A 24,282-nucleotide genomic window follows, 5' to 3' on the forward strand; every position below is an offset into this window, starting at 1 on the left:
AGGGAAGGGAAGGGAAGGGAAGGGAAGGGAAGGGAAGGGAAGGGAAGGGAGGAACTAGAGTAGTTTTTAAATCTGTGCAACAACACAGAACATCCATAACAAGCTGTTCTTCTATGCCTTTCTGGGATGAATCTGCAAGTCATTTTTTATGATTGATGATTTTACAGTATCATTGTATCTTATGATGTGAGAATAATGCGCTGCTGAAAGCAAATGAAAGTTAAAAACTCTGATGCCACTTTTAAAAGTAATTAAGAGATTCTAAACCTAACAAGATGAAGAATTAATATCAGTATTTTATCTAGTTAATTTATTATCTTTATTATAATTGGTGATAGTATCTTAAAATATTAAATAGATCTAAATTATTTAATTAACACCTCTCTTTCCAGGTACTACTGTATCTGTATTTTCATGCTTCTAAAATAACAGCTTGGATCTCCGAAACAGCACATTTTTAGAAAAACATTCCTTCACTCACTGCCTTCCAAGTTACCAAGAGAGGTCCTTGTTTTATTCTTTTTCTGTAATGGGTTGTATAAAATTTACTGTTCTCAGGTAACACACTCACGTCCCACACCGTTTTATACTCCAGTAAGTCTGAGCAAAACTCCCAAGTAAATAAAGCTATTTCATCATGATGATGCTTTTTACCACTTTACCACTATCATGCTGTTATTAAAGCATGGTTCAATCTAAATTTGCAATGCTGCATTTGACCATAACTTTTACTTTACGACCTAAGAAACCTGCCTTAATCCAGTCAATATAAAACTCTTCAGGTGATGAGACAAGGAAAGGTAAAAGGTAATAGGTCCCTTTTTCATTTCCCTTTTTCTTTTTATATTCCATCAGGCCTTACAGAAGCCTGTTAGGAAGAAGGAAGAAAGAAAAGCTCTTTGGATTAATGATGTCTTTGATATTTCTTGATGCTCTAAGTCATTGAATTAATATTATGGAAAAAATGCTTGAGGCAGTGAAAGCAGTAAATATTCTTCACTAATCCCAAATGATGCTGAACAAAATTTTGGAAAAAAAGTACACATGAATTGGCAATTTCTATCCAATTTTGTATAAGAGAATGATGGTGGGGTAAGGCTGAACAGTTACTTATAATACCAGGATTGCAAAATAGGCTGTTTTACTTTTTCCCAAAAGTCGAATCCCACTTCATGATATTATTTTTCTGTCTCACATAAGACTTCTCTTTAATGTAAATGTGGCAGATTCTGGTTCTAAGGTTTTGATAAAAAAGTATTTCCACTGGGAAGATTAAAGAGTTCTGCTCTCATGTTTGAATATTACTTTCAGAGTCAAGGGACTGTGTTGGTCCTATCTGTAACCTGTTCTTTATTTAAAGAGAAATTCTGGCTGTCTGAAATCATGTTTTAGATCACTATAGCACTGTAGCAACATTGATTTGCACTTCTAGATGAAAAATGAAAGACTGGATGTCAACATTATACAGCATAATTATGCTGATGCTTCAGCTGAGTTTCAGCACATGTCCTGTGGGGGTTAGAATATCAGAAGTCTGAACAGAGATGGGTTGAAAAATAGAATGGCTAGTCCCTTTCATTCTGAACTCAGTTGCTGATCCCTGTCTTCTGAATATACTGAACCTAATTCAGTCTTTAGTCAACATCAGTGGTAATTGCTTACGTGGGCTAGAGATCATGCAACCACAGGAATACAATGACAGGAGAGAAAATGTTAATCCCTAAGTGTTTTCTGAACATTTCCAGCAGTTGATGGAGAGGCCTGTGGCACAGACAAAGGACACTGCACCCTGTAGAAGCCACAGAGATCTCTTGGGTCCTTCACTCAAGAAGGTAAAAAAGAAAAAAAAGTCAAAATGGTTCCAGATAAATATGAAGAGTGATTTTCTGTGGTGTGATTTCTCTTCAGCTTTATAAATGTGGCTAAAAGTTCAGTAGTTTCTTCTCCTCTGCTGCAGGAGCTAAACAAATTGTGACCCACAGAACTTTAGAAGTTCATAATGTTGTGGTACTCCTGACTTCCCTCACCACAATCAAAAGACAATGATGTATCAATGTGTTCCTTCAGAAAGTCAGATTCACAGAATTTATTTTCTCTCTGAAAGCATTCATGAAACACCATTACCTCTTCATGCAGTTCACTGAATACATTGACAAGGTCAAGGTAAAAATACAGAAGAAAAATTACATATTTATTATTTAAACTAATTCCAGATATAGCTGTTAAAAGATACTTGAAAAAATTCCCTTTATTTCTCTTCTAGAAGAACTTGTCAGAACCACAAGTGACAAATGCAATCCTACCTTAACCTTACCCTGAAATAAGTAAAAACTTACACTTGACTCAAAAGATATTGAAAAATGCTTTCAGTTTCTTACTATTTTGTAGTAGAACTCCATACGTTACTGGAAGCTCCCAGTAGGCATATATTTCCTTGGTGTGAAACTCTATCAAATTTCATATCAGGTCTGATTTTTAAAAAGATTACATATTTTAATGGGAGACTATAAGGAATACCTAGTGCCAATAGTTGGATAACGACAGAACAGAAATCAAGTTGGAAACTTTGTTTATCATTTCCAATTTTTCATAATGTTTTTTTAACAATGATCAAAGCAATGTTTCACATTCAGTCCTAAGTACTGCTTGAATTCCCAGAAATACTGAAAATGTTTCTTTTAATTAACTCTTCAGTTTTAATTAACTCAGACATTTTCTTTTTTCTTTCTATTTCTTTTTCAGTCACAAACCTAAAAAACCTAAATTAATTATAGTTAGAATATTCATTTTGCAAGAAATGCTGAAAAAAATGAAAGTAATTTAAAGACAATTTGAGCAGAACATACTGAAGTTTCTAAGCTTCTGGCTGTAACAGAGAATCTGGACCTCCCACATACTTGGCTTTCATACTCTAAAAGCCCATGCTGAGCCTTAACAGTTAGAGGTTCTAGTGTTTCTACATTGTCAGGGTTGTGTCATAGGGCAGCCTAAATATTGAAAGCAATTGAAAACAATATTGAAATATTGTTTTGCCTGAGGTTATTAGAATTCTTTTCATCTGTATTTGCTCTGAGAGGACACATAAAATAAAAACCAAGGTAAAAGATCTAAGTAAGAAATTAAAGGAAAATTCAAGAGATATATATGTCAAAATGTCTTCATTGATCTCCTGAACCTTCCTCTCAGTCTGTCGCAAATAAAGGGGCAATATAGCTATCATAAAATATTTTTTTTGTTAACATATTAAAATGTAATAAAAACATATTGTCACTAGCTCTAAGATACTGAGGTTTCTGTTTGTCTACTCCAAAGATCAGATAAAAATTGGAAAGACTTTCTTTGGACAATTACTCTAACATGGAAAAACACATCAATAAAATATTGAAGGAAAATTCTCATGCTTTTCCATTTCACACTGATGAATCAGGACTTAGGAAACAGACCGGAGTTCATCCACTTTGAATTTTTGAAAGATATATAAACATTAATTAATTTTAACTGCCATCTCTGCTTTGAATACTTTATATTAAGAAAAAAAAAAAAAAAAGAAGTCTGTACATTTTACAATCTGTCAACAGTGTAATGGAGTATATTATTCATCAGGTCCTAAGCAGGATAGCAGAATGAATAGGAAAGAAAAAAAGATTCAGAATTGTGGCTGCATTGCAGCAACCACTATAAATACTCCTCTGACTACAATAAGGGTCAGAATGTTGTCTCTGGACCCCAAATCAATGTGGAAAAAAAAGAGAATCAGGAAGGTCTCAAAAGAATATGAAGGTCATTAGTCTGGATGAGAACAAAGCTTTGAAATGATCAGAGGACAAAAGCTAAACTTGCAAGGTTATGCACAGTTAGCATCTGGTGAGCAATAGCTAAAGTAATTCAGTGCATAAAGAAAATAATTTTATCATTAGCAAGTGATTTTGCTATTTTTAGTTTTCAGTATGTGTTAACGAACTTATTTGAAAGTCCAGCTGAAAATCATGTTTCAGCATGACTTGCAGGTCAAGAATTTGTCAACAGCAGTGCTGAACATGGAGAGACTCAGTAGAAGATAGCTTGAGATTGTACTAGTTAAACACAAATACGGCAGAAAGGTCCAAGCTCTAAAAGATAAGAAGTCCTCAATGCAGTCGTCCCTGTATTAACACAGATATTAGTCTGTGCCTGGAGAAGCTGACAAAACAGGTTTGGTAGAACAATATATAGCATTATGGTATTTTTTTTTTAGTTTTGGGGAGGGAGGGAAGGAAAAGTGTTGCCTGTTTTATCTGTTGGAGTTCTTACTTTGCTTTTTGCCCTGAGAACATACAGTGCAGCTGTCACACATACAAGTGACCAAGTGAAGTGAAGGAAACAATACAGTCTTTGCAAAGAAACTTAAGGGGAGGGAAGACCGTGACCTATTATTGTGAAATCAGTCTCTGGGGTTGGAACGTACAGTGCTATTACAGGTAGAGTTACACTTGGGATAAACTGAGGGATCATCCTTGGAAAACATACTTCCCAAAAAGACAGAAACTAGAATACTGAAAAACAGCAAGATGTCAAAGAGATATTGTAGAATCATAGAATCATAGAATCATAGAATTGTCCAGGCCGGAAGGGACCTCCAACGGTCATCTAGTCCAACCCCTCTGCAGTCAGCAGGGACACCCCCAACTAGACCAGGTTGCCCAGGGCCTCTTCGAGCCTCGCCTTGAATATCTCCAGGGACGGGGCCTCAACTATCTCAGTTTCAGGAATGGAAAAATACTGATACATGTGGAAAAGTGTGTAAATTTACAAAACAGCACCTGCTTCTACATTCCTCAGACCAAAATGAGAAAAAAATGAACAGTTGTGTGCTTCATGCCTACTCCTAGGAAAGAAGACATATTCACAATGCAACTTATTCACAAGGTGAATTCCTGGGTCTCCTGCAGACCGAAGAAGAGCTTTTTTTTCTCTATTATGCCCATTACACTTCAAAAAAAAGAAGCTGTTTTCAGAAGGCAACATCAATGACAGAAGACATTGTAGGAGAACAGGATGTTAACATGATTATGGAAGAAGCAGAGACCAGAAGGAGAAGCAGGAACAATGGCAGAGGATGGCCCATAAGCATCTCCAGAAGACCTGTGAACAATGCTTGGCGCCCCTGACTGATGGAGGGGAATTCCGCCTGCCTGGCGGTTGGGGATTGCAGGGCTGTGTCGGTTGGGAGAGAGGCACACTGCCGTCAGAGCAGCAAAGGGATCTAGAAATATTACAGTGTATTTTATAACCTCAAAAATGATCTTTACCTACCCTGTCCTTAATAACTTTATTAGACTGGGTACGAAAAAATGTTCCAGGCTATCCCGAGACCGGCACCCTTGACAAAGAGGTGTGGGAGCAAATTGGCGAAAAGCTTTGGGACGCTGCTGCAGGGACAGATGAAGCTGCAGCTCAACACTTAGTAGTGTGGCGGCTGGTATCTGAAGCTCTAGCAGAGCTCCGCAAAGAGACAGAAAAGACCTCTCAGGAGAGCCTAACGAGTCCTTCTGCCCCGCCACCGCCACCCGCAGACAACACCTGCCGTGCAGAGGAGAGTCTCTCAGGAGAGTCCTTTGATCCTGAGCCAACAGACCCAGACCCAGACCCTAATCTACCTCCTTTTGATAATGAAAAGGCAGAGGCAGTGGGGAATAACCTAACCCTTTTGAATGGTTGTCACGGTGTGTGGGACAAATGTCGAAAAGAAGCCTTAACTAAAGGCGACACAGACATTTTGCAAGCGTTTCCTGTTATTTATCGCGGAAATCGACCCGGAGCGTGGGAGGCTTTGGATTATGATTGTGTTAAAGAGTTGAGGAAATCGGTAAAAGATTATGGTCTCCAATCAGGATATACCATGAGCTTATTAACAGCTCTTGGTGAAACAACACGAGTGAATCGACATTTCGGAGCTTCCCCAATGTTCAAAACACGGCCAATGGTCCATATTCGTGATATGGCCACTGGACAATGGGAAGGCCCTGTGCCATTGATAACCTGGGGGCGAGGGTATGCTTGTGTTTCCGCAGGAAACGGTCCCAAGTAGATACCAGCACGATTCATTTGACCATATATAGAAGCTGAGCAGCATGAACAATCATCAGAAACGACAAAGCAGTGAATCTTTTCTGCTCACAAAAGTGTCATTGGTTCTAATGCTATAATGGTTATGTTATGTTTACCATGTTTGTTTAAAGCATAAATCAAGTCATGTATGCTCAAATGCACACTGTACTTGCCTTACAAAGTATGATGATTTATAGTAGTATTAGTAGTATATAGTAGTATTAATAGTATAGGTTCAATACAGTCATTAAGATGTAATCTGTACATTAAACAAAAAAGGGGGAGATGTGGGAGAACAAGGGGTTAACAGGATTGTGGAAGAAGCAGGGACCAGGAGAAGAAGCAGGAACCATGGCAGAAGATGGCCCATAAGCATCTCCGGACCTGTCAACAGGACCTGTAAACAATGCCTGGCACCCCTGACTGATGGAGGGGGAATTCCACCCGCCTGGCAGTTGGGGGTTGCAGGGGAGTGTCAGTTGGGAAAGAATACACTCCTTCTGGGAGCTTCCCTTTGTGCAAAGTTGTTAATAAACTGTCTTTGTTTGACCAAAGGGCGAGTGTCTGCATCAGCTTTTTGGGGAAGGCGGGCATGGGGTGCTGACTGCTCAGCTGCCCCGCAGTCGGGGAGTGTTTGCCGAAGAGCTGAGGTGGTGGGCTCTGGTTTCTCGGATTCTGTAGGTGAGGCTCCCCCTCCTGCCCATGCTCCTGCCTTGGGGCAATGGCCTGGGCCGAGCCACTCCAGATTTGAACAAAAGATGCACCTCTGAGTGTGCGTGCGTGCATCAGATTTTGGGGGAACACAGGCATTGGGTGCTGACTGCTCAGCTGCCCCAGAGCCGGGGAGTGTTTAGACCACTTCTAACCATGCACAGAGACCGTCTGTCCCTCAGAGCAATGTTTGAAGGATGAGGAGCACAGGCGGTGTTCTCCTCTACGTTCCCAGTCAGAGAAGGGACTCAGCAAGGAGGAGACAAACTGAGCAGGTGAATGCCTGGCTGCACAGCTGCTGCTCAAGGTTTTGGCTTCTGTGACCATGGATCGACCTTGGAGAAGCCGGGTCCGCTGGGAGCTGATGGCATCCACCCAACCTCATACTGCAGGGAGAAAGAGGGGAGAATGCGGGGCACAGAAAGGAAAGGGAAATCCCCACGCAGCAGCCCTCAGCCAAGAGCAGCAGCCGCCTCCTCCCAACGGTCTCCCCAGCGCACCCCAGCCGGTGAAGACCACGGTGGCTACCAAGATGATTTTCACACTGCTTTCCCTTCACGCCATCATGACCATGGTGGCGATTTGACCCGGGCCGAGAAACTCCCTGGCAGCTCTGGTTGGGCAGGGACCAAGCGAGAGGGACCGCTGATGCACCTCGGTGTCTTCACTGGGCCCCAGGCAGAGCTCCTGCCCATCCCAGGCACTCCTCAGGGAGTAGGTACCTCCGAACAGGACGTGCCAGACATGGAGAAGTTGGTGCTCTATCAGCAGTAGGAGTTGCCCCCTGCAAAATCTCCACCTGCATCTCCAGCATCGCCCTTGGGAAATGTCTCCTTGGAAGCCGCCAGCCAGAGAGCGGCTTTGGCAAGGCAGGAGCAGAGATCCTGCCGTGGACAGGCCCCATCCGCCCGCCAGGATAGACACCACCACCCACCCATCTCCATCAGGAAGGCACCAAGTACACCCACGACCACAAGCTCAGAGGCCAGCACCAAGGCAGCCAATTCCATCCCATGGGGTGGGACCTCAAGGAGCAACAAAGCATCCACGGGCCACAAGGCCCCCTTTGATGTTTGGTGAGGTTTGGGGGTGCTGCTGTGATGCTGTGCTCCCCCTGAGCTACCAACCTGACCTTTATCTCCCCTATCCCTGCCCAAGCCATAACCACCCGTGGCGGGTCACAAGGGGTGCATCTGGTCCTGAGGGCGGCATCTGGAGCTCCAAGGCGGTTTTGGGAATCAGCTAACGACACATCACCCAAGGGGGAACTTGAGCAATGCTGCTACTGTGCTCAATATGCAAATATGACTAGAAGTCAACTGTGAGAAACACCGACTCACATCTTAGAATTTAAAGAGGACAAAGTCACCAAAGCAAAGGTTAAAAAAATAATTTATTAATACGAAACAGCGCTGAATCGGGTGCACCAAAAATAGATGCACGATGATCTTTTAGCTTTCAGGTATTTTATACCTTTATCCCGGCCGCTTGAGTTTCTGTCTCCCTTCTCATTGGCTGAGAAGTTGGAGCTCACATTCTTCCCGACCGCTTGACCTATTACAGGTTTATTTTGCACTTTTTCCCATATAAGGCACACATATACCTATTCTATGAAACCATTATTCTAAACACGCCTTTGATTAGTTGATTATGCTACACGTTATTTCACAGTCTTTGTTACCATCTACTTGGCAGATTTACCAGACTGGTTTCTTTGGCCTTATTGATACTCCCCTACCCTTTGGGTTTTTGTGTTGAAGGCCATGTTCCAGTTTGTTTCTCTTCACCTAGATAACGCTCTGCCAACAAGGATCCCTTGAGAGACCAAGGGCATTTTTGGGGATTAATTGGATACAATTTATTAGACTCTACTATTACTAAGGCTTCTTTGTTAGTACTATCACACTAACAATGATACATCAATTAGCTGAAGCAAAACTTAGCTTATTTTCCACACAACCATCTTACCCCCCTAAAGAGTCAACAGCCCAAGAGCCCTGGCAGCTCTCCAGCAGCAGCAGCAGCAGCAGCGAGCTACCTTGAGCAGGGACGCCCCTCCAGATTCCTTCTCAAGATTCAGAGATTCCTTGGCGCAACAGACCCTTGGCCAGTGACTAAGAGCATGTTATACTGTGAAACCTCAGCTCCGTGACAGAGAGGATTTGTGGGAGAACAAGGGGTTAACAGGACTGTGGAAGAAGCTGAGACCAGGAGAAGAAGCAGGAACAATGGCAGAAGATGGCCCATAAGCATCTCCGGACCTGTCAACAGGACCTGTAAACAATGCCTGGCACCCCTGACTGATGGAGGGGAATTCCACCCGCCTGGCAGTTGGGGGTTGCAGGGGTGTGTCAGTTGGGAAAGAATACACACTGGTACTGTATAAGCTGCCTGTTGGTTATAATAAACGATTCTGGTTGTATCACCAACCGGGGTCCGTGCCTTCATACGCTACAAGGATTGATTGCACAGATCTAATCCTTCAGACACAAAGCCTTGAGCAAGTCTGGCACTAGGATTGGCTCCAGCCGCCCCGAGACTCCTCTCTGGGAAGGAGCGTAGAAAGCAAGGGGGTCCTCTCTGACCCTCGTGACTCAATGGGAAAAGGTGTCCCGGACACTTCTGCCTGACCCTGTCCTCCAGGCAGTGACTAACCAAGGGCACCTTGCCATCACATCTTCTTAGAACATTCTCTCAAAGGCTCTGGCTGAGCCGGGGGGGGGGCGAAGGGCATGGCCGGCTGCCGCGTGCCCGTGATGCCCTCCATCGCCTGGGACACCCCAGGGGACGCGTCACAATGGGGGGGGGGCTTTATAAAGGGCGCCAGCAGGCAGCTGCCCCAGTACGGCCTGGGCCACCGGCGAGTGCGCTTCAAGGCCATGGCTTTGACGACGGTCCGCGTCTTGCTTCTGCTGAGCTTCTTCCTGCGCCTGCCGATGGTCGGCAAAGAGCTGGAGGAGGCCACGCATGAGCACATGTGGCTGCGGGAGGAGCATCTCAATCAGGAGATGACTCAGCTGATGGAGGAGCTGGAGCAGAGCACCTCTGCCCCGGGAGCCCTGCTCTTGGCTGCCTTGCAGCACTGGCAGTTCTGGGCGGTCGCTGGAGTCCTAGTGCTGCTCCTTGGGCTCTGCTGGTGGCTGAGGAAAAGGAGCCAGCAGCCAGAGAGCAGCTGGGAAGAGGAGATCACCTCCTGCGGCAGCCGAGAGGACGAGGAAGAAGCAGGCGAAGGAGAGGACTCTGACGATGAGGGGCGTCTGGTCAGGATTTTGGCAAAGCGCGTCCGTGGGGCAATGAAGAGCGTGGCCTACAAGCGCCGGGTGGCGGAAGATCTGGTGAGCGACCTCCTTGGCGTCTTCCAAGCGCGCTTGGCCAACAGTTTCTTCCCCGTGCTGGAGCCAGCCATCGGGGTGGGCAGCGCCTTTGAAGGTTGGAATCCCCGGGGGCATGATGCGGTCTACCGCCTGCTTGTGCCCCTGAAGCCTCCCCGTGGGCACACGTTCCATCTGGAGCAGGCCTCTGCGGAGAAGATGCCGGCAAAGAACTGCATCCGCGTTCAGCTGGAATGCACCTGCATGAGGGGCCAAGGTGTGGAGAACATGCTCTGCTTCGTGCACCAGCCCCAGGAGGCGCTGAGGACAACTCAGGATTCCAACCTCCTAAACGACCTCTGCACCAGCGCTGCACGTCCAGGCTTCTACCTGGACGTGCAGAAAATTGCCCGCTGGTTCCAGACCTTGGTGAGCTCAGCCTGGGGGGAGATGGCTCAGTGGCATCACTACAGCATGAAGGTGCTGCCTTCCCGCCGCTCCTGCAAGCTGCAGCTGACGAATGCCTGCGGGAGATCCCTCTTTGTGGAGCTGATGTTCGGGGTGCAGCAAGGCGACTCGGACATCTTCCTGAGCAGCCAGGTTGCAGAGCACCCCGGCTGCTTCATCCCGGGCACAACGTGGGCAGAGAGCTATGCCGTGGCCGAGGCCAAGTTCTTCAGGCACATGGCCAAGCAGGCCCCGCAGGACAGCTTCCACCTCACATGCCTGCAGCTCTGCGCCGGCATCCTGGAGAGCACAAGCTTTTCCACCGGCACCTTGAAGACCGTTGGGATGCACCTCCTCAACACCCTGCCCCCGGCAAGCTGGACAAGGAGGGAATTCGTCTCGCGGATGCAGGATATCATGTGGGACCTGCGCCAGTGCTTGGAGGAGAAACGCCTCGACCACTTCTTCCTTGGCAATGAGAACATGCCCGAGGACATCGCCTTGCCCCCAGCCTTCCAGGCGGCTGAGCCCCTCAACCTCTTCCAGTGCCTGGTGCAGGATCCAGCTGCCCACGCCAAGGCACTGCGTGAGCTTGAGGAAGTGCAAGCTCAGCTCAGAAGACTGCTCTTCTATGGAGTCTGAAAGAGGTCTTCATGGACAGAGCCGTGCCTGTGTCCCCTCGGCTGCCCCGCGTCTTCAAGAGAGTCCACTCCTTCTGGGAGCTTCCCTTTGTGCAAAGTTGTTAATAAACTGTCTTTGTTTGAACAAAGGGCGAGTGTCTGCATCAGCTTTTTGGGGAAGGCGGGCACGGGGTGCTGACTGCTCAGCTGCCCCGGCGTCGGGGAGTGTTTGCTGAAGAGCTGAGGTGGTGGGCTCTGGTTTCTCGGATTCTGTAGATGAGGCTCCCCCTCCTGCCCATGCTCCTGCCTTGGGGCAATGGCCTGGGCCGAGCCACTCCAGATTTGAACAAAAGTTGCACCTCTGAGTGTGCGTGCATCAGATTTTGGGGGAACACAGGCATTGGGTGCTGACTGCTCAGCTGCCCCAGAGCCGGGGAGCGTTTAGACCACTTCTAACCATGCACAGAGACCGTCTGTCCCTCAGAGCAATGTTTGAAGGATGAGGAGCACAGGCGGTGTTCTCCTCTACGTTCCCAGTCAGAGAAGGGACTCAGCAAGGAGGAGACAAACTGAGCAGGTGAATGCCTGGCTGCACAGCTGCTACTCAAGGTTTTGGCTTCTGTGACCATGGATCGACCTTGGAGAAGCCGGGTCCGCTGGGAGCTGATGGCATCCACCCAACCTCATACCGCAGGGAGAAAGAGGGGAGAATGCGGGGCACAGAAAGGAAAGGGAAATCCCCACGCAGCAGCCCTCAGCCAAGAGCAGCAGCCTCCTCCTCCCAACGGTCTCCCCAGCGCACCCCAGCCGGTGAAGACCACGGTGGCTACAAAGATGATTTTCACACTGCTTTCCCTTCACGCCATCATGACCATGGTGGCGATTTGACCGGGGCCGAGAAACTCCCTGGCAGCTCTGGTTGGGCAGGGACCAAGCGAGAGGGACCGCTGATGCACCTCGCTGTCTTCACTGGGCTCCAGGCAGAGCTCCTGCCCATCCCAGGCACTCCTCAGGGAGCAGGTACCTCAGAACAGCACGTGCCAGACATGGAGAAGTTGGTGCTCTATCAGCAGTAGGAGTTGCCCCCTGCGAAATCTCCACCTGCATCTCCAGCATCGCCCTTGGGAAATGTCTCCTTGGAAGCCGTCAGCCAGAGAGCGGCTTTGGCAAGGCAGGAGCAGAGATCCTGCCGTGGACAGGCCCCATCCGCCCGCCAGGATAGACACCACCACCCACCCATCTACATCATGAAGGCACCAAGTACACCCACGACCACAAGCTCAGAGGCCAGCGCCAAGGCAGCCGATTCCATCCCACGGGGTGGGACCTCAAGGAGCAACAAAGCATCCACGGGCCACAAGGCCCCCTTTTATGTTTGGTGAGGTTTGGGGGTGCTGCTGTGATGCTGTGCTCCCCCTGAGGTACCAACCTGACCTTTATCTCCCCTATCCCTGCCCAAGCCATAACCACCCGTGGCGGGTCACAAGGGGTGCATCTGGTCCTGAGGGCGGCATCTGGAGCTCCAAGGCGGTTTTGGGAATCAGCTAACGACACATCACCCAAGGGGGAACTTGAGCAATGCTGCCACTGTGGTCAATATGCAAATATGACTAGAAGTCAACCATCTTACCCCTCTAAACAGTCAACAGCCCAAGAGCCCTGGGAGCTCTCCAGCAGCAGCAGCAGCGAGCTACCTTGAGCAGGGACGCCCCTCCAGATTCCTTCTCAAGATTCAGAGATTCCTTCTCAAGATTCACGCTCTTAGTCTTAGAAGACTAAGAGCGTGTTATACTGTGAAACCTCAGCTCAGTGACAGAGAGGATTTGTGGGAGAACAAGGGCTTAACAGGACTGTGGAAGAAGCAGAGACCAGGAGAAGAAGCAGGAACAATGGCAGAAGATGGCCCATAAGCATCTCCGGACCTGTAAACAGGACCTGTAAACAATGCCTGGCGCCCCTGACTGATGGAGGGGAATTCCACCCGCCTGGCAGTTGGGGGGTTGCAGGGGTGTGTCAGTTGGGAAAGAATACACACTGGTACTATATAAGCTGCCTGTTGGTTATAATAAACGATTCTGGTTGTATCACCAACCGGGGTCCGTGCCTTCATACGCTACAAGGATAGATTGCACAGATCTAATCCTTCAGACACAAAGCCTCGACCAAGTCTGGCACTAGGATTGGCTCCAGCCGCCCCGAGACTCCTCTCTGGGAAGGAGCGTAGAAAGCAAGGTGGTCCTCTCTGACCCTCGTGACTCCATGGGAAAAGGTGTCCCGGACACTTCTGCCTGACCCTGTCCTCCAGGCAGTGACTAACCAAGGGCACCTTGCCATCACATCTTCTCAGAACACTCTCTCAAAGGCTCTGGCTGAGCCAGGGGGAGGCCGAAGGGCATGGCCGGTTGCCGCATGCCCGTGATGCCCTCCATCGCCTGGGACACCCCAGGGGACGCGTCACAATGGGGGCGGCTTTATAAAGGGCGCCAGCAGGCAGCTGCCCCAGTACGGCCTGGGCCACCGGCGAGTGCGCTTCAAGGCCATGGCTTTGACGACGGTCCGCATCTTGCTTCTGCTGAGCTTCTTCCTGCGCCTGCCGATGGTCGGCAAAGAGCTGGAGGAGGCCACGCACGAGCACATGTGGCTCCGGGAGGAGCATCTCAATCAGGAGATGACTCAGCTGATGGAGGAGCTGGAGCAGAGCACCTCTGCCCCGGGAGCCCTGCTCTTGGCTGCCTTGCAGCACTGGCAGTTCTGGGCGGTCGCTGGAGTCCTAGTGCTGCTCCTTGGGCTCTGCTGGTGGCTGAGGAAAAGGAGCCAGCAGCCAGAGAGCAGCTGGGAAGAGGAGATCACCTCCTGCGGCAGCCGAGAGGACGAGGAAGAAGCAGGCGAAGGAGAGGACTCTGACGATGAGGGGCGTCTGGTCAGGATTTTGGCAAAGCGCGTCCGTGGGGCAATGAAGAGCGTGGCCTACAAGCGCCGGGTGGCGGAAGATCTGGTGAGCGACCTCCTTGGCGTCTTCCAAGCGCGCTTGGCCAACAGTTTCTTCCCCGTGCTGGAGCCAGCCATCGGGGTGGGCAGCGCCTTTGAAGGTTGGAATCCCCGGGGGCATGATGCGGTCTACCGCCTGCTTGTGCCCCTGAAGCCTCCCCGTGGGCACACGTTCCATCTGGAGCAGGCCTCTGCGGAGAAGATGCCGGCAAAGAACTGCATCCGCGTTCAGCTGGAATGCACCTGCATGAGGGGCCAAGGTGTGGAGAACATGCTCTGCTTCGTGCACCAGCCCCAGGAGGCGCTGAGGACAACTCAGGATTCCAACCTCCTAAACGACCTCTGCACCAGCGCTGCACGTCCAGGCTTCTACCTGGACGTGCAGAAAATTGCCCGCTGGTTCCAGACCTTGGTGAGCTCAGCCTGGGGGGAGATGGCTCAGTGGCATCACTACAGCATGAAGGTGCTGCCTTCCCGCCGCTCCTGCAAGCTGCAGCTGACGAATGCCTGCGGGAGATCCCTCTTTGTGGAGCTGATGTTCGGGGTGCAGCAAGGCGACTCGGACATCTTCCTGAGCAGCCAGGTTGCAGAGCACCCCGGCTGCTTCATCCCGGGCACAACGTGGGCAGAGAGCTATGCCGTGGCCGAGGCCAAGTTCTTCAGGCACATGGCCAAGCAGGCCCCGCAGGACAGCTTCCACCTCACATGCCTGCAGCTCTGCGCCGGCATCCTGGAGAGCACAAGCTTTTCCACCGGCACCTTGAAGACCGTTGGGATGCACCTCCTCAACACCCTGCCCCCGGCAAGCTGGACAAGGAGGGAATTCGTCTCGCGGATGCAGGATATCATGTGGGACCTGCGCCAGTGCTTGGAGGAGAAACGCCTCGACCACTTCTTCCTTGGCAATGAGAACATGCCCGAGGACATCGCCTTGCCCCCAGCCTTCCAGGCGGCTGAGCCCCTCAACCTCTTCCAGTGCCTGGTGCAGGATCCAGCTGCCCACGCCAAGGCACTGCGTGAGCTTGAGGAAGTGCAAGCTCAGCTCAGAAGACTGCTCTTCTATGGAGTCTGAAAGAGGTCTTCATGGACAGAGCCGTGCCTGTGTCCCCTCGGCTGCCCCGCGTCTTCAAGAGAGTCCACTCCTTCTGGGAGCTTCCCTTTGTGCAAAGTTGTTAATAAACTGTCTTTGTTTGAACAAAGGGCGAGTGTCTGCATCAGCTTTTTGGGGAAGGCGGGCACGGGGTGCTGACTGCTCAGCTGCCCCGGCGTCGGGGAGTGTTTGCTGAAGAGCTGAGGTGGTGGGCTCTGGTTTCTCGGATTCTGTAGATGAGGCTCCCCCTCCTGCCCATGCTCCTGCCTTGGGGCAATGGCCTGGGCCGAGCCACTCCAGATTTGAACAAAAGTTGCACCTCTGAGTGTGCGTGCATCAGATTTTGGGGGAACACAGGCATTGGGTGCTGACTGCTCAGCTGCCCCAGAGCCGGGGAGCGTTTAGACCACTTCTAACCATGCACAGAGACCGTCTGTCCCTCAGAGCAATGTTTGAAGGATGAGGAGCACAGGCGGTGTTCTCCTCTACGTTCCCAGTCAGAGAAGGGACTCAGCAAGGAGGAGACAAACTGAGCAGGTGAATGCCTGGCTGCACAGCTGCTACTCAAGGTTTTGGCTTCTGTGACCATGGATCGACCTTGGAGAAGCCGGGTCCGCTGGGAGCTGATGGCATCCACCCAACCTCATACCGCAGGGAGAAAGAGGGGAGAATGCGGGGCACAGAAAGGAAAGGGAAATCCCCACGCAGCAGCCCTCAGCCAAGAGCAGCAGCCTCCTCCTCCCAACGGTCTCCCCAGCGCACCCCAGCCGGTGAAGACCACGGTGGCTACAAAGATGATTTTCACACTGCTTTCCCTTCACGCCATCATGACCATGGTGGCGATTTGACCGGGGCCGAGAAACTCCCTGGCAGCTCTGGTTGGGCAGGGACCAAGCGAGAGGGACCGCTGATGCACCTCGCTGTCTTCACTGGGCTCCAGGCAGAGCTCCTGCCCATCCCAGGCACTCCTCAGGGAGCAGGTACCTCAGAACAGCACGTGCCAGACATGGAGAAGTTGGTGCTCTATCAGCAGTAGGAGTTGCCCCCTGCGAAATCTCCACCTGCATCTCCAGCATCGCCCTTGGGAAATGTCTCCTTGGAAGCCGTCAGCCAGAGAGCGGCTTTGGCAAGGCAGGAGCAGAGATCCTGCCGTGGACAGGCCCCATCCGCCCGCCAGGATAGACACCACCACCCACCCATCTACATCATGAAGGCACCAAGTACACCCATGACCACAAGCTCAGAGGCCAGCGCCAAGGCAGCCGATTCCATCCCACGGGGTGGGACCTCAAGGAGCAACAAAGCATCCACGGGCCACAAGGCCCCCTTTTATGTTTGGTGAGGTTTGGGGGTGCTGCTGTGATGCTGTGCTCCCCCTGAGGTACCAACCTGACCTTTATCTCCCCTATCCCTGCCCAAGCCATAACCACCCGTGGCGGGTCACAAGGGGTGCATCTGGTCCTGAGGGCGGCATCTGGAGCTCCAAGGCGGTTTTGGGAATCAGCTAACGACACATCACCCAAGGGGGAACTTGAGCAATGCTGCCACTGTGGTCAATATGCAAATATGACTAGAAGTCAACCATCTTACCCCTCTAAACAGTCAACAGCCCAAGAGCCCTGGGAGCTCTCCAGCAGCAGCAGCAGCCACACAACTTTTTTTTCAGGAATGGGGCATTCGCCACATCACTGGAACGCCACTGCACATACAGGAGAAAAGAGATATCCAACGACACTCCAGAAGCTGTCAAGACTGACAATGGCCCTGCGTATGTATCTACAGCCACACAACTTTTTTTTCAGGAATGGGGCATTCGCCACATCACTGGAATTTCACACTCCCCTACAGGGCAGGCAATCATTGAGCGTGCCCATTAAACGCTAAAGCAATTGCTAATTAAACAAAAAAGGGGGAGTCTGGAAGATCCACCACAGGAAAGACTGTGGAAAGCCACTTCTGTTTTGAATTTTCTAAACAGAGACAACACTGAAACAACACGAGTGAATCGACATTTCGTTGCTTCCCCAATGTTCAAAACACGGCCAATGGTCCATATTTGTGATATGGCCACTGGACAATGGGAAGGCCCTGTGCCATTGATAACCTGGGGGCGTGGATATGCTTGTGTTTCCACAGGAATGGCCCCAGGTGGATACCAGCATATCTAGAATCTGAGCAGCATGAACAATCATCAGAAACGACAAAGCAGTGAATCTTTTCCGTTCACAGAAGTGTCATTGGTTTTAATGTTATCAGGCCTGATCTGTTAATGATTGTTATGTTTACCAGTTTGTTTCCCTGTGTTACAAAAGCATAAATCAAGTCATGTATGCTCAAACACACACTGTACTTGCCTTACAAAGTATGATATTAGAAAAAGAAGTTTATGTAGAAACCAGCCATGGCGTAAGAGAGTTATAGGAATCTAATTAATCTAATCTAATTAATAGTTTTATAATTCCTCCCACCTGGCGGTTGGGGGTTGCTGGCCTGTGTCGGTTGGGAGAGAAGATACACTAGTACTATATAAGCTGCCTGTTGGTTATAATAAACAATTCTGGTTGCATCACCGACTGGGGTCCGTGCCTTCATACGCTACAAGACATGTGCCTGAAATAAAGAAATATAACTCCCATTCCATCTCTGCTGCTCATTATGTTGGCTGTGATATTGAAGGGATGAACAGTATATTTTATCATAACTCTATCAGCACATAAATAAAAGGTAACAAGTTCCATGTTTTGTATTTTACCCATTAAATCGTCTTACATCAATAATTATTTTAAAAATTCTGATTGTGTGTAGTTTTGCAACTCAAAGTATCTCTAAGAGACATGGCAAAGCCCTACATACTTCATTCAACTATTTGCACACACACACATGCATTTTATTAATATAATAAATAACTATTCATATTAATTTAGTGATCTTTTATTTTCTATGTAATAGTTTTGGTGATTCAATCACCCATTATAGCTCTAGAAATAGACAGTCACATCTCAGGGAAAGCAGATCAAGGTTTATAACATGCTAAAGGTCACTGAATAATTATTGGTGTTACTAATTGACTTTAATTTTTTATAGGTCTGTCAAATAGTTATATATATGGCATTCAGGCTTTATAAAAACGGTTAAGCTATTGGATCACTTTCAAAGGCCTTAAAGAAAACACTGTCTAGACAAAGAAAGGTGATCAACTATAAAATGTTCCTTCAAAATTATGGTTCACTTTAAGTATTACAGTATTACAGTCAAATGAAAACCAAAGCAATGACATGGGTTGTTGTCACCTGAAGTGGGAGAAGTGTTTATTACATTTTACACTTATTTCACCCCTTTATTTGTGTTTTCTTGTCTTAAAATACATTGGAACTGGACCAAGTACATTTGACATTGTAACTACAGTGTACTACTACTAATAGTAAATAAATGAAACTTACAGTAAAATAGGAAAAATGTATTCTTTTAGTCTCAGAACTGCTTTTATTTTTATTTTAATTTTTTTTTTGTTTTCCATTCACAATTTCATTTCTCTTCTCAATATTTTGTGAAGCCCTCCAAAGAGTGGGAAAGGATCTGTATTTGCATCAGTAGTGCTCCTGTTAAATTGACTGATAATGTATGTAACACAGCTATACAGTAGCTGTAAGCACTCTTAGGAAATCTCAACGTGTATGCCTTACTGCTCTCATTACAGCAGACAATAAGATGAGATCAAAAAAGTCCAAATTACAATATTGTTATTCAAACAGAATAACACTTAATTAAAAAAGCTGTTTGGCTTCCTTCAGTGGGGTTATTTCATACAAAATGGTGTTTGTTTTATGTGATGCGTTGCTGCCATTTCACTCTGCTCTACTTAAGTTCATATCCTCAAAGATATATACACCTGTAACTCCTGGTTTCAGTGGGATAAGACAGATTTAGAAACCATGCCTGTGGTACCTAAATACCCTTGAGAGTCTGTCTCTTAGTTAATTTAAAAGACTCTTATGGTCTCAGAACCCACAAATTCATTCTTATAGTGTAAGTCATCTCATGGTTTTGCATATGTATGTGCAAATGACTTCATGTTCAACATCAGTAACTTACCTGACCTCCAAAAATCAGAATTTTAGGTTTTATAGGTACTGAAGCTAATATTTTATTTCAACCCCATAATCTGTGTTTTCAAAGCAGTACCCAAGAGACTAGAAATCCTTAATAACTAGTGTGTATAACCAGCTGTAGTTATTCCTGAGTTTAGTGCTTTTTTTGCAAGACCACAGTTCACAAGTAAAATTTTTCAATTACCTAGTATTCTAATGCAACATTTGTATAATTATAATACTGAGCTGTCAAAGCTGAATATAACTGCACTTGAGTAACTTGGATCTGTTATAGGCAGCAAAGAAAAATAGAAGGAGCAGCTTTAATTAAAAATTATGATCTTCAAATGAATTCAATTATCAGCTGATGCATGTGGTCTATCAAAATTTATGGAGATTTGAAAGATGAGTTCTATTAAAAAATAGATGGAAAATAACAAAAATCTATGTATGTATCTGTTACTCATTTTTTGTTTCAATTTTATCTTCTGTTCAGTGTTAATTGAAAAATGATATATCTTACCCGGCTTGTGTTTTTATCATATCAGATTTTCTGGTGACAGGTAACCAGCCTCTGTAAGCAGCCACGACACCACAACCAAAAAAAGGTGTATGGAATCTGTGTTTAGAGACTTGCTTAGAATGTCTTAGGCAGTGAACCTCTCCATTGAACAACAGCACATAAAGACAGAAGTTTGAATTTTGTTTCCAACACAACCTGCAAGATTCATCCACTATTTAAGCCTTGAGCTTTGTTCCCTCCTCTGCCGAAGGACTTCCATATTCACCATTCCCCCTTCCTGGAGAAGGCCCTAAATACCATCTTGTAAAACATCCTTGGATGGAATTTAAAGACATAATTGATTTCTCTTTTTGAAGTAGTTAAACATACAATAGTTGCATAGTAATTGTGAAAGATTAAAATTTTGAAGTTATTTGGTCACTTTCCTGCTTCACGCAATATTGTAGGCTGTGATATCACACTTCCATGGAAAATTGAGCAGCTTTGACCAGAACTGTGAGGATGCTGTACCCCAATAACCTTAGCCTGATGACTAAAGAGTTCCCAGTGATATGGAAGGTAATGGACCCAAGTTTCTTCAAAAAAGGGAGTGAAAAGAAAGCTATCAGAAGTAGTCAACATGGATTCACCTAAGGGGAAGTAATGTCTAACTAACCTGGTAGGCTTCTATGATGGCATCAGTGGTTGGATAGATGAAAGGAGGGCGGTGGATGTTGTCTACCTTGACCTCAGCAAGGCTTTTGACACAGTCTCCCACAGGATCCTCATAGATAACCTTAGGAAGGGTGGGTTAGAGGAATGGACAGTGAGGTGGATTGAAAACTGGCTGAAAGACGGAGCTCAGAGTGTTGTTATAAGGGGCACAGAATCCAGCTGGAAGTCTGTAACAAGTGGTGTGACCCAGGGGTCAGTACTGGGTGCAGTCCTCTTCAATTTATTCATCAATGACCTGGACGAGGGGATGGAGTGGACCCTCAGCAAGTTTGCAGATGATACAAAACTGGGAGGCATTGTTGATATGATGGAGGGCTGTGCTGCCATACAGCGAGACCTGGACATGCTGGAGAGATGGGCAGAGAGGAACTGGATGAAATTCAATAAAGGCAAGTGTAGGGTGCTGCACTTGGGGAGAAATAACCCCATGCACCAGTACAGATTGGGGGCTGACCTGCTGGAGAGCACCTCTGAGGAGAAAGACCTAGGAGTCCTGGTGGACAATAGGATGACCATGAGCCAGCAATGTGCCCTTGTGGCCAAGAAATCCAATGACAGCCTGGGGTACATCAAGAAGAGTGTGACCAGCAGGTCAAGAGAGGATGTCCTGCCCCCCTAATCTGCCCTGATGAGGCCCCATCTGGAGTACTGTGTCCAGTTTTTGGCCCCCCAGTTGAAGAAGGACAGGCAACTGCTGGAGAGGGTACCGAAAAGGGCTACAAAGATGATTAGGGGCCTCTCCTTATGAGGAGAGGCTGAGGGACTTGAGTCTTTTTAGGCTGGAGAAGAGAAGGTTGAGGGGGGATCTGTTCAATGCTTATAAATACTTAAAGGATGGATGTCAAGAGGATGGGGCCAGTCTTTTTTCAGTGGTTCCTAGGGATAGGACAAGAGGAAATGGGCACAGACTTGAATATAAGAAGTTCCACCTAAACATGAGGAGGAACTTCTTTACTTTGAGGTTGGCAGAGCACCAGAATAGGCTGCCCAGAGAGGTGGTTGATTCTCCTTCTCTGGAGACATTCAAAACCCACCTGGACACATTCCTGTGCAACCTGCTGTAGGTGGACTTGCTCTGGCTGGGCAATTGGACTAGATGGTCTCTAGAGGTCCCTTCCAACCACATGTGATTCTGTGATTCTGTGATTCTATGTGTGTGTAAAAAAATGGATGTGTACCACCTGATGGGGGAATGCACTGGAGATGAAGAACCCAAAACATTAGCTACTTTCTGGCAACCTGTAAAGTCAAGCTCTGCCTTTCCATGAGCTGCTTAGCACTGCCATGTCTATCAGGACTTTAGTATCTGGGGTAATTTACTGGTCAAAATGAGAACTCATACAGTCTAACATTCACTGGAGACTGGAACAAAAAGCTTAGAGAAGTATCAGATTCGGGTCTAGGATCATTTGGGAATACAACTGTTTTTCTGAATCTGATTCCACTGCTTCTTAGAAGGATTGTTAACAATAAGGATGGCAGCAGAGGCTTTTGTTGCTGTTGTTAACTCTTTTCCCCTCACTGTGACTTGAAAAACCTAATGGTGACCATTAATATATAACTGATCTTTATTATATACATTTGCCATACCTCACAAAACTTGAGCTGTACCAATCATGTAAAATTGTCCAATTTTAGTTTTAGTTCTCAAAACATCTCACATTAGAGTCACTGATCCAAACTTAGGATGTTTGCTCTGAATGTCTGAAAGGTCTTTTTTGGTTGTTTGTGTTTGTTTTTTTTTTTTTTTAGGTTAAGGGGTTAAGAATTATTGTGAAAGCTTTTTTTAGAGTTTGAACAGAACTTATCTGAAGACTAATGAACTAGTAAATACTATGCATTTCAAACACAACTAAGGATATAGCTTTGCTGCTTATATGGCTTCTGCGTGTATATGGTATACTTGGGTATAATAACATATATGAAATGGGCCTTGCACATTAATAATGCATTTTGTGTTTATTCAGATATTGAGGACCAAGTATCCAACAGCAGCTAAACATATCTGAAATTCAAACTCACTGCGGTCCCTTTCATTTTTTTTTTGCATAAACCTAAGAACCCTATTAAGTTAATCTTTAAAAGGTATTACATCTTGACACAGCAATTTACTTCTGCCTAGCTTTGTATACCAGTGTATTTGATGCTTTATCAATACTGTTGCAAAATGTGAAGTTAAAATATAAAATACTATACTTGGAAAAGTATGAAACGTGAAAGTGTTTAGAGTACTTTACTGTCTTCTACATTTACTGAATAGGTTACAGAATTTTGATTCGCTATATTTCCTTTTTTTTAAAACAAGGAAAAGTTGGACATAAATGCAAAAAAGTACACTCTTTGGAAATGTAGTCTTAGTCCATGTTAATATCTCTTTCCATTTTCTCTTTAAATGTTCCAAAATCTGGAAATGGTGCAAGTAGAGATCTGCATTTTGAAAGCTTTAAGAAAAGTAAATATTGAATTATAACAAGTGTTTAGTTGTAAATAGAAAGATAGTTTATTTATCAAAAGATTGCCATCAATTTCATATTTACCTCTGCCTTCACAATATTCTAAATGTAACGTGGACAGCCCAAGCAATTTTGTTCAGTCATAAACCAAAAAGTTTGCGTCTGCGGTGTTTATTGGAATAATGAATACTTTTGGAAGGTGTAAATTTATGTATGAGGACTACTGAGTCTGATTTCCTTACACTATGCCAACCACACTCTAACATGGGTACAGGAAGAAAAATGTCATTGTTCCTTGGTTCCGTTGCTTATCTGGATGTCTAGAAATGTTGTTCCACAGAATTGTTTCAATCTCTCGAATGTGACTCTGTCTGGACCCTGTATCAGAGGGAAAATTATATTGAATTTTGCTTTTTATGGCCTGGAAACCTTGAAACATGATTGGAAAGAAAACATGGGAGCATCAGCCCAGGGTTATATGCAGGGATTAGATGCATGAAGTGCATTTTGGATTGTGCTAGCCCAACACCCACTGGCATATGCTAAATTTGAAACTGGCCAATTCGTTTAAACTTCCAGCTTTGCCTGGACAACCCCAAACTTTTAGAAAAAGTTTTAAAGGTCTTACTCCTGCCCTGCAGTGGCAGGAAATGGTAAGAGCTTGATATTTCTCTTCTATAAAATTGAATAGCTATTTTGTGTAAATTCTATGATCTTGTAGAAAATAACTTGAAAACAGGCTAATCTGCATTACACAACTAAGTATTCCAGAAAAACAGAGCCAAGCACTAGTAAGAAGGACTGAAAACTTAAAACATTTTAAAATAGCTTTAGTTTTATCTGAAAAAAAAGGCATATTACTAAATTTATATACATGTATAAATAATGCTACCCCCAAAAATGTCTTTCTCACTGTAAGAAAGAAACATGAAACAAAAAATTTCCCCACTGTGAATTTCAATTTTGCAGAAGCTATATTTTCAGCAAATAAAACTTTGATACAAAGTGCCAGCCAGCTCCAATCTACAAGTAAGAGTTTAACTCAGAGGGCTCAGCATAAGAATCAAAAACCAAAATGAGTTCTGAAAATAAGTGGGTCAAGACAACGTTCTTGATGTGTGCATTGAAGAAATTAAAGACTCTGCACTTCCAATTATACTGTCTGATAAATTCAGTCATTTTGATCTGACAGAATTGCTTCTGGACTGCAGTAGTTACTGGAAGCTTTTGTCATGGACTGCCACGTGGCA

The 24,282-nt window shown here is 46.3% G+C and overlaps 2 protein-coding genes across 2 annotated transcripts; both read left to right on the plus strand.

Annotated features, from left to right (window-relative positions):
* The first annotated feature begins 9,706 nt into the window (after positions 1–9,706).
* LOC106898917 (inositol 1,4,5-trisphosphate receptor-interacting protein-like 1) lies at positions 9,707–11,260 on the plus strand. The gene has a single exon (XM_014960504.1). It carries the CDS (start codon positions 9,735–9,737, stop codon positions 11,196–11,198), a length of 1,464 nt encoding a protein of 487 aa, XP_014815990.1. The 5' UTR covers positions 9,707–9,734; the 3' UTR covers positions 11,199–11,260.
* Positions 11,261–11,757: 497 nt separating this feature from the next.
* Positions 11,758–15,298, plus strand: LOC106898911 (inositol 1,4,5-trisphosphate receptor-interacting protein-like 1). The gene is made up of 3 exons (XM_014960494.1): positions 11,758–12,196; positions 12,290–12,537; positions 13,623–15,298. Exons 1-3 carry the CDS (start codon positions 11,758–11,760, stop codon positions 15,234–15,236), a joined length of 2,301 nt encoding a protein of 766 aa, XP_014815980.1. The 3' UTR covers positions 15,237–15,298.
* Positions 15,299–24,282: the final 8,984 nt, after the last annotated feature.

Source organism: Calidris pugnax, unplaced genomic scaffold, assembly GCF_001431845.1.
Source record: "Calidris pugnax isolate Ruff unplaced genomic scaffold, ASM143184v1 scaffold326, whole genome shotgun sequence".
Classification (NCBI taxonomy): Eukaryota; Metazoa; Chordata; class Aves; order Charadriiformes; family Scolopacidae; genus Calidris; species Calidris pugnax.

Bases quoted from the DNA above. Each gene is read 5' to 3' on its own strand.
- LOC106898917 (XM_014960504.1), top strand. From the start codon at position 9,735: ATGGTCGGCAAAGAGCTGGAGGAGGCCACGCATGAGCACATGTGGCTG.
- LOC106898911 (XM_014960494.1), top strand. From the start codon at position 11,758: ATGCCTGGCTGCACAGCTGCTACTCAAGGTTTTGGCTTCTGTGACCAT. The intron at 12,197-12,289 runs GTACCTCAGAAC...CTGCATCTCCAG, and splicing joins AGGCACTCCTCAGGGAGCAG to CATCGCCCTTGGGAAATGTC. The intron at 12,538-13,622 runs GCCCCCTTTTAT...GGGACACCCCAG, and splicing joins AAGCATCCACGGGCCACAAG to GGGACGCGTCACAATGGGGG.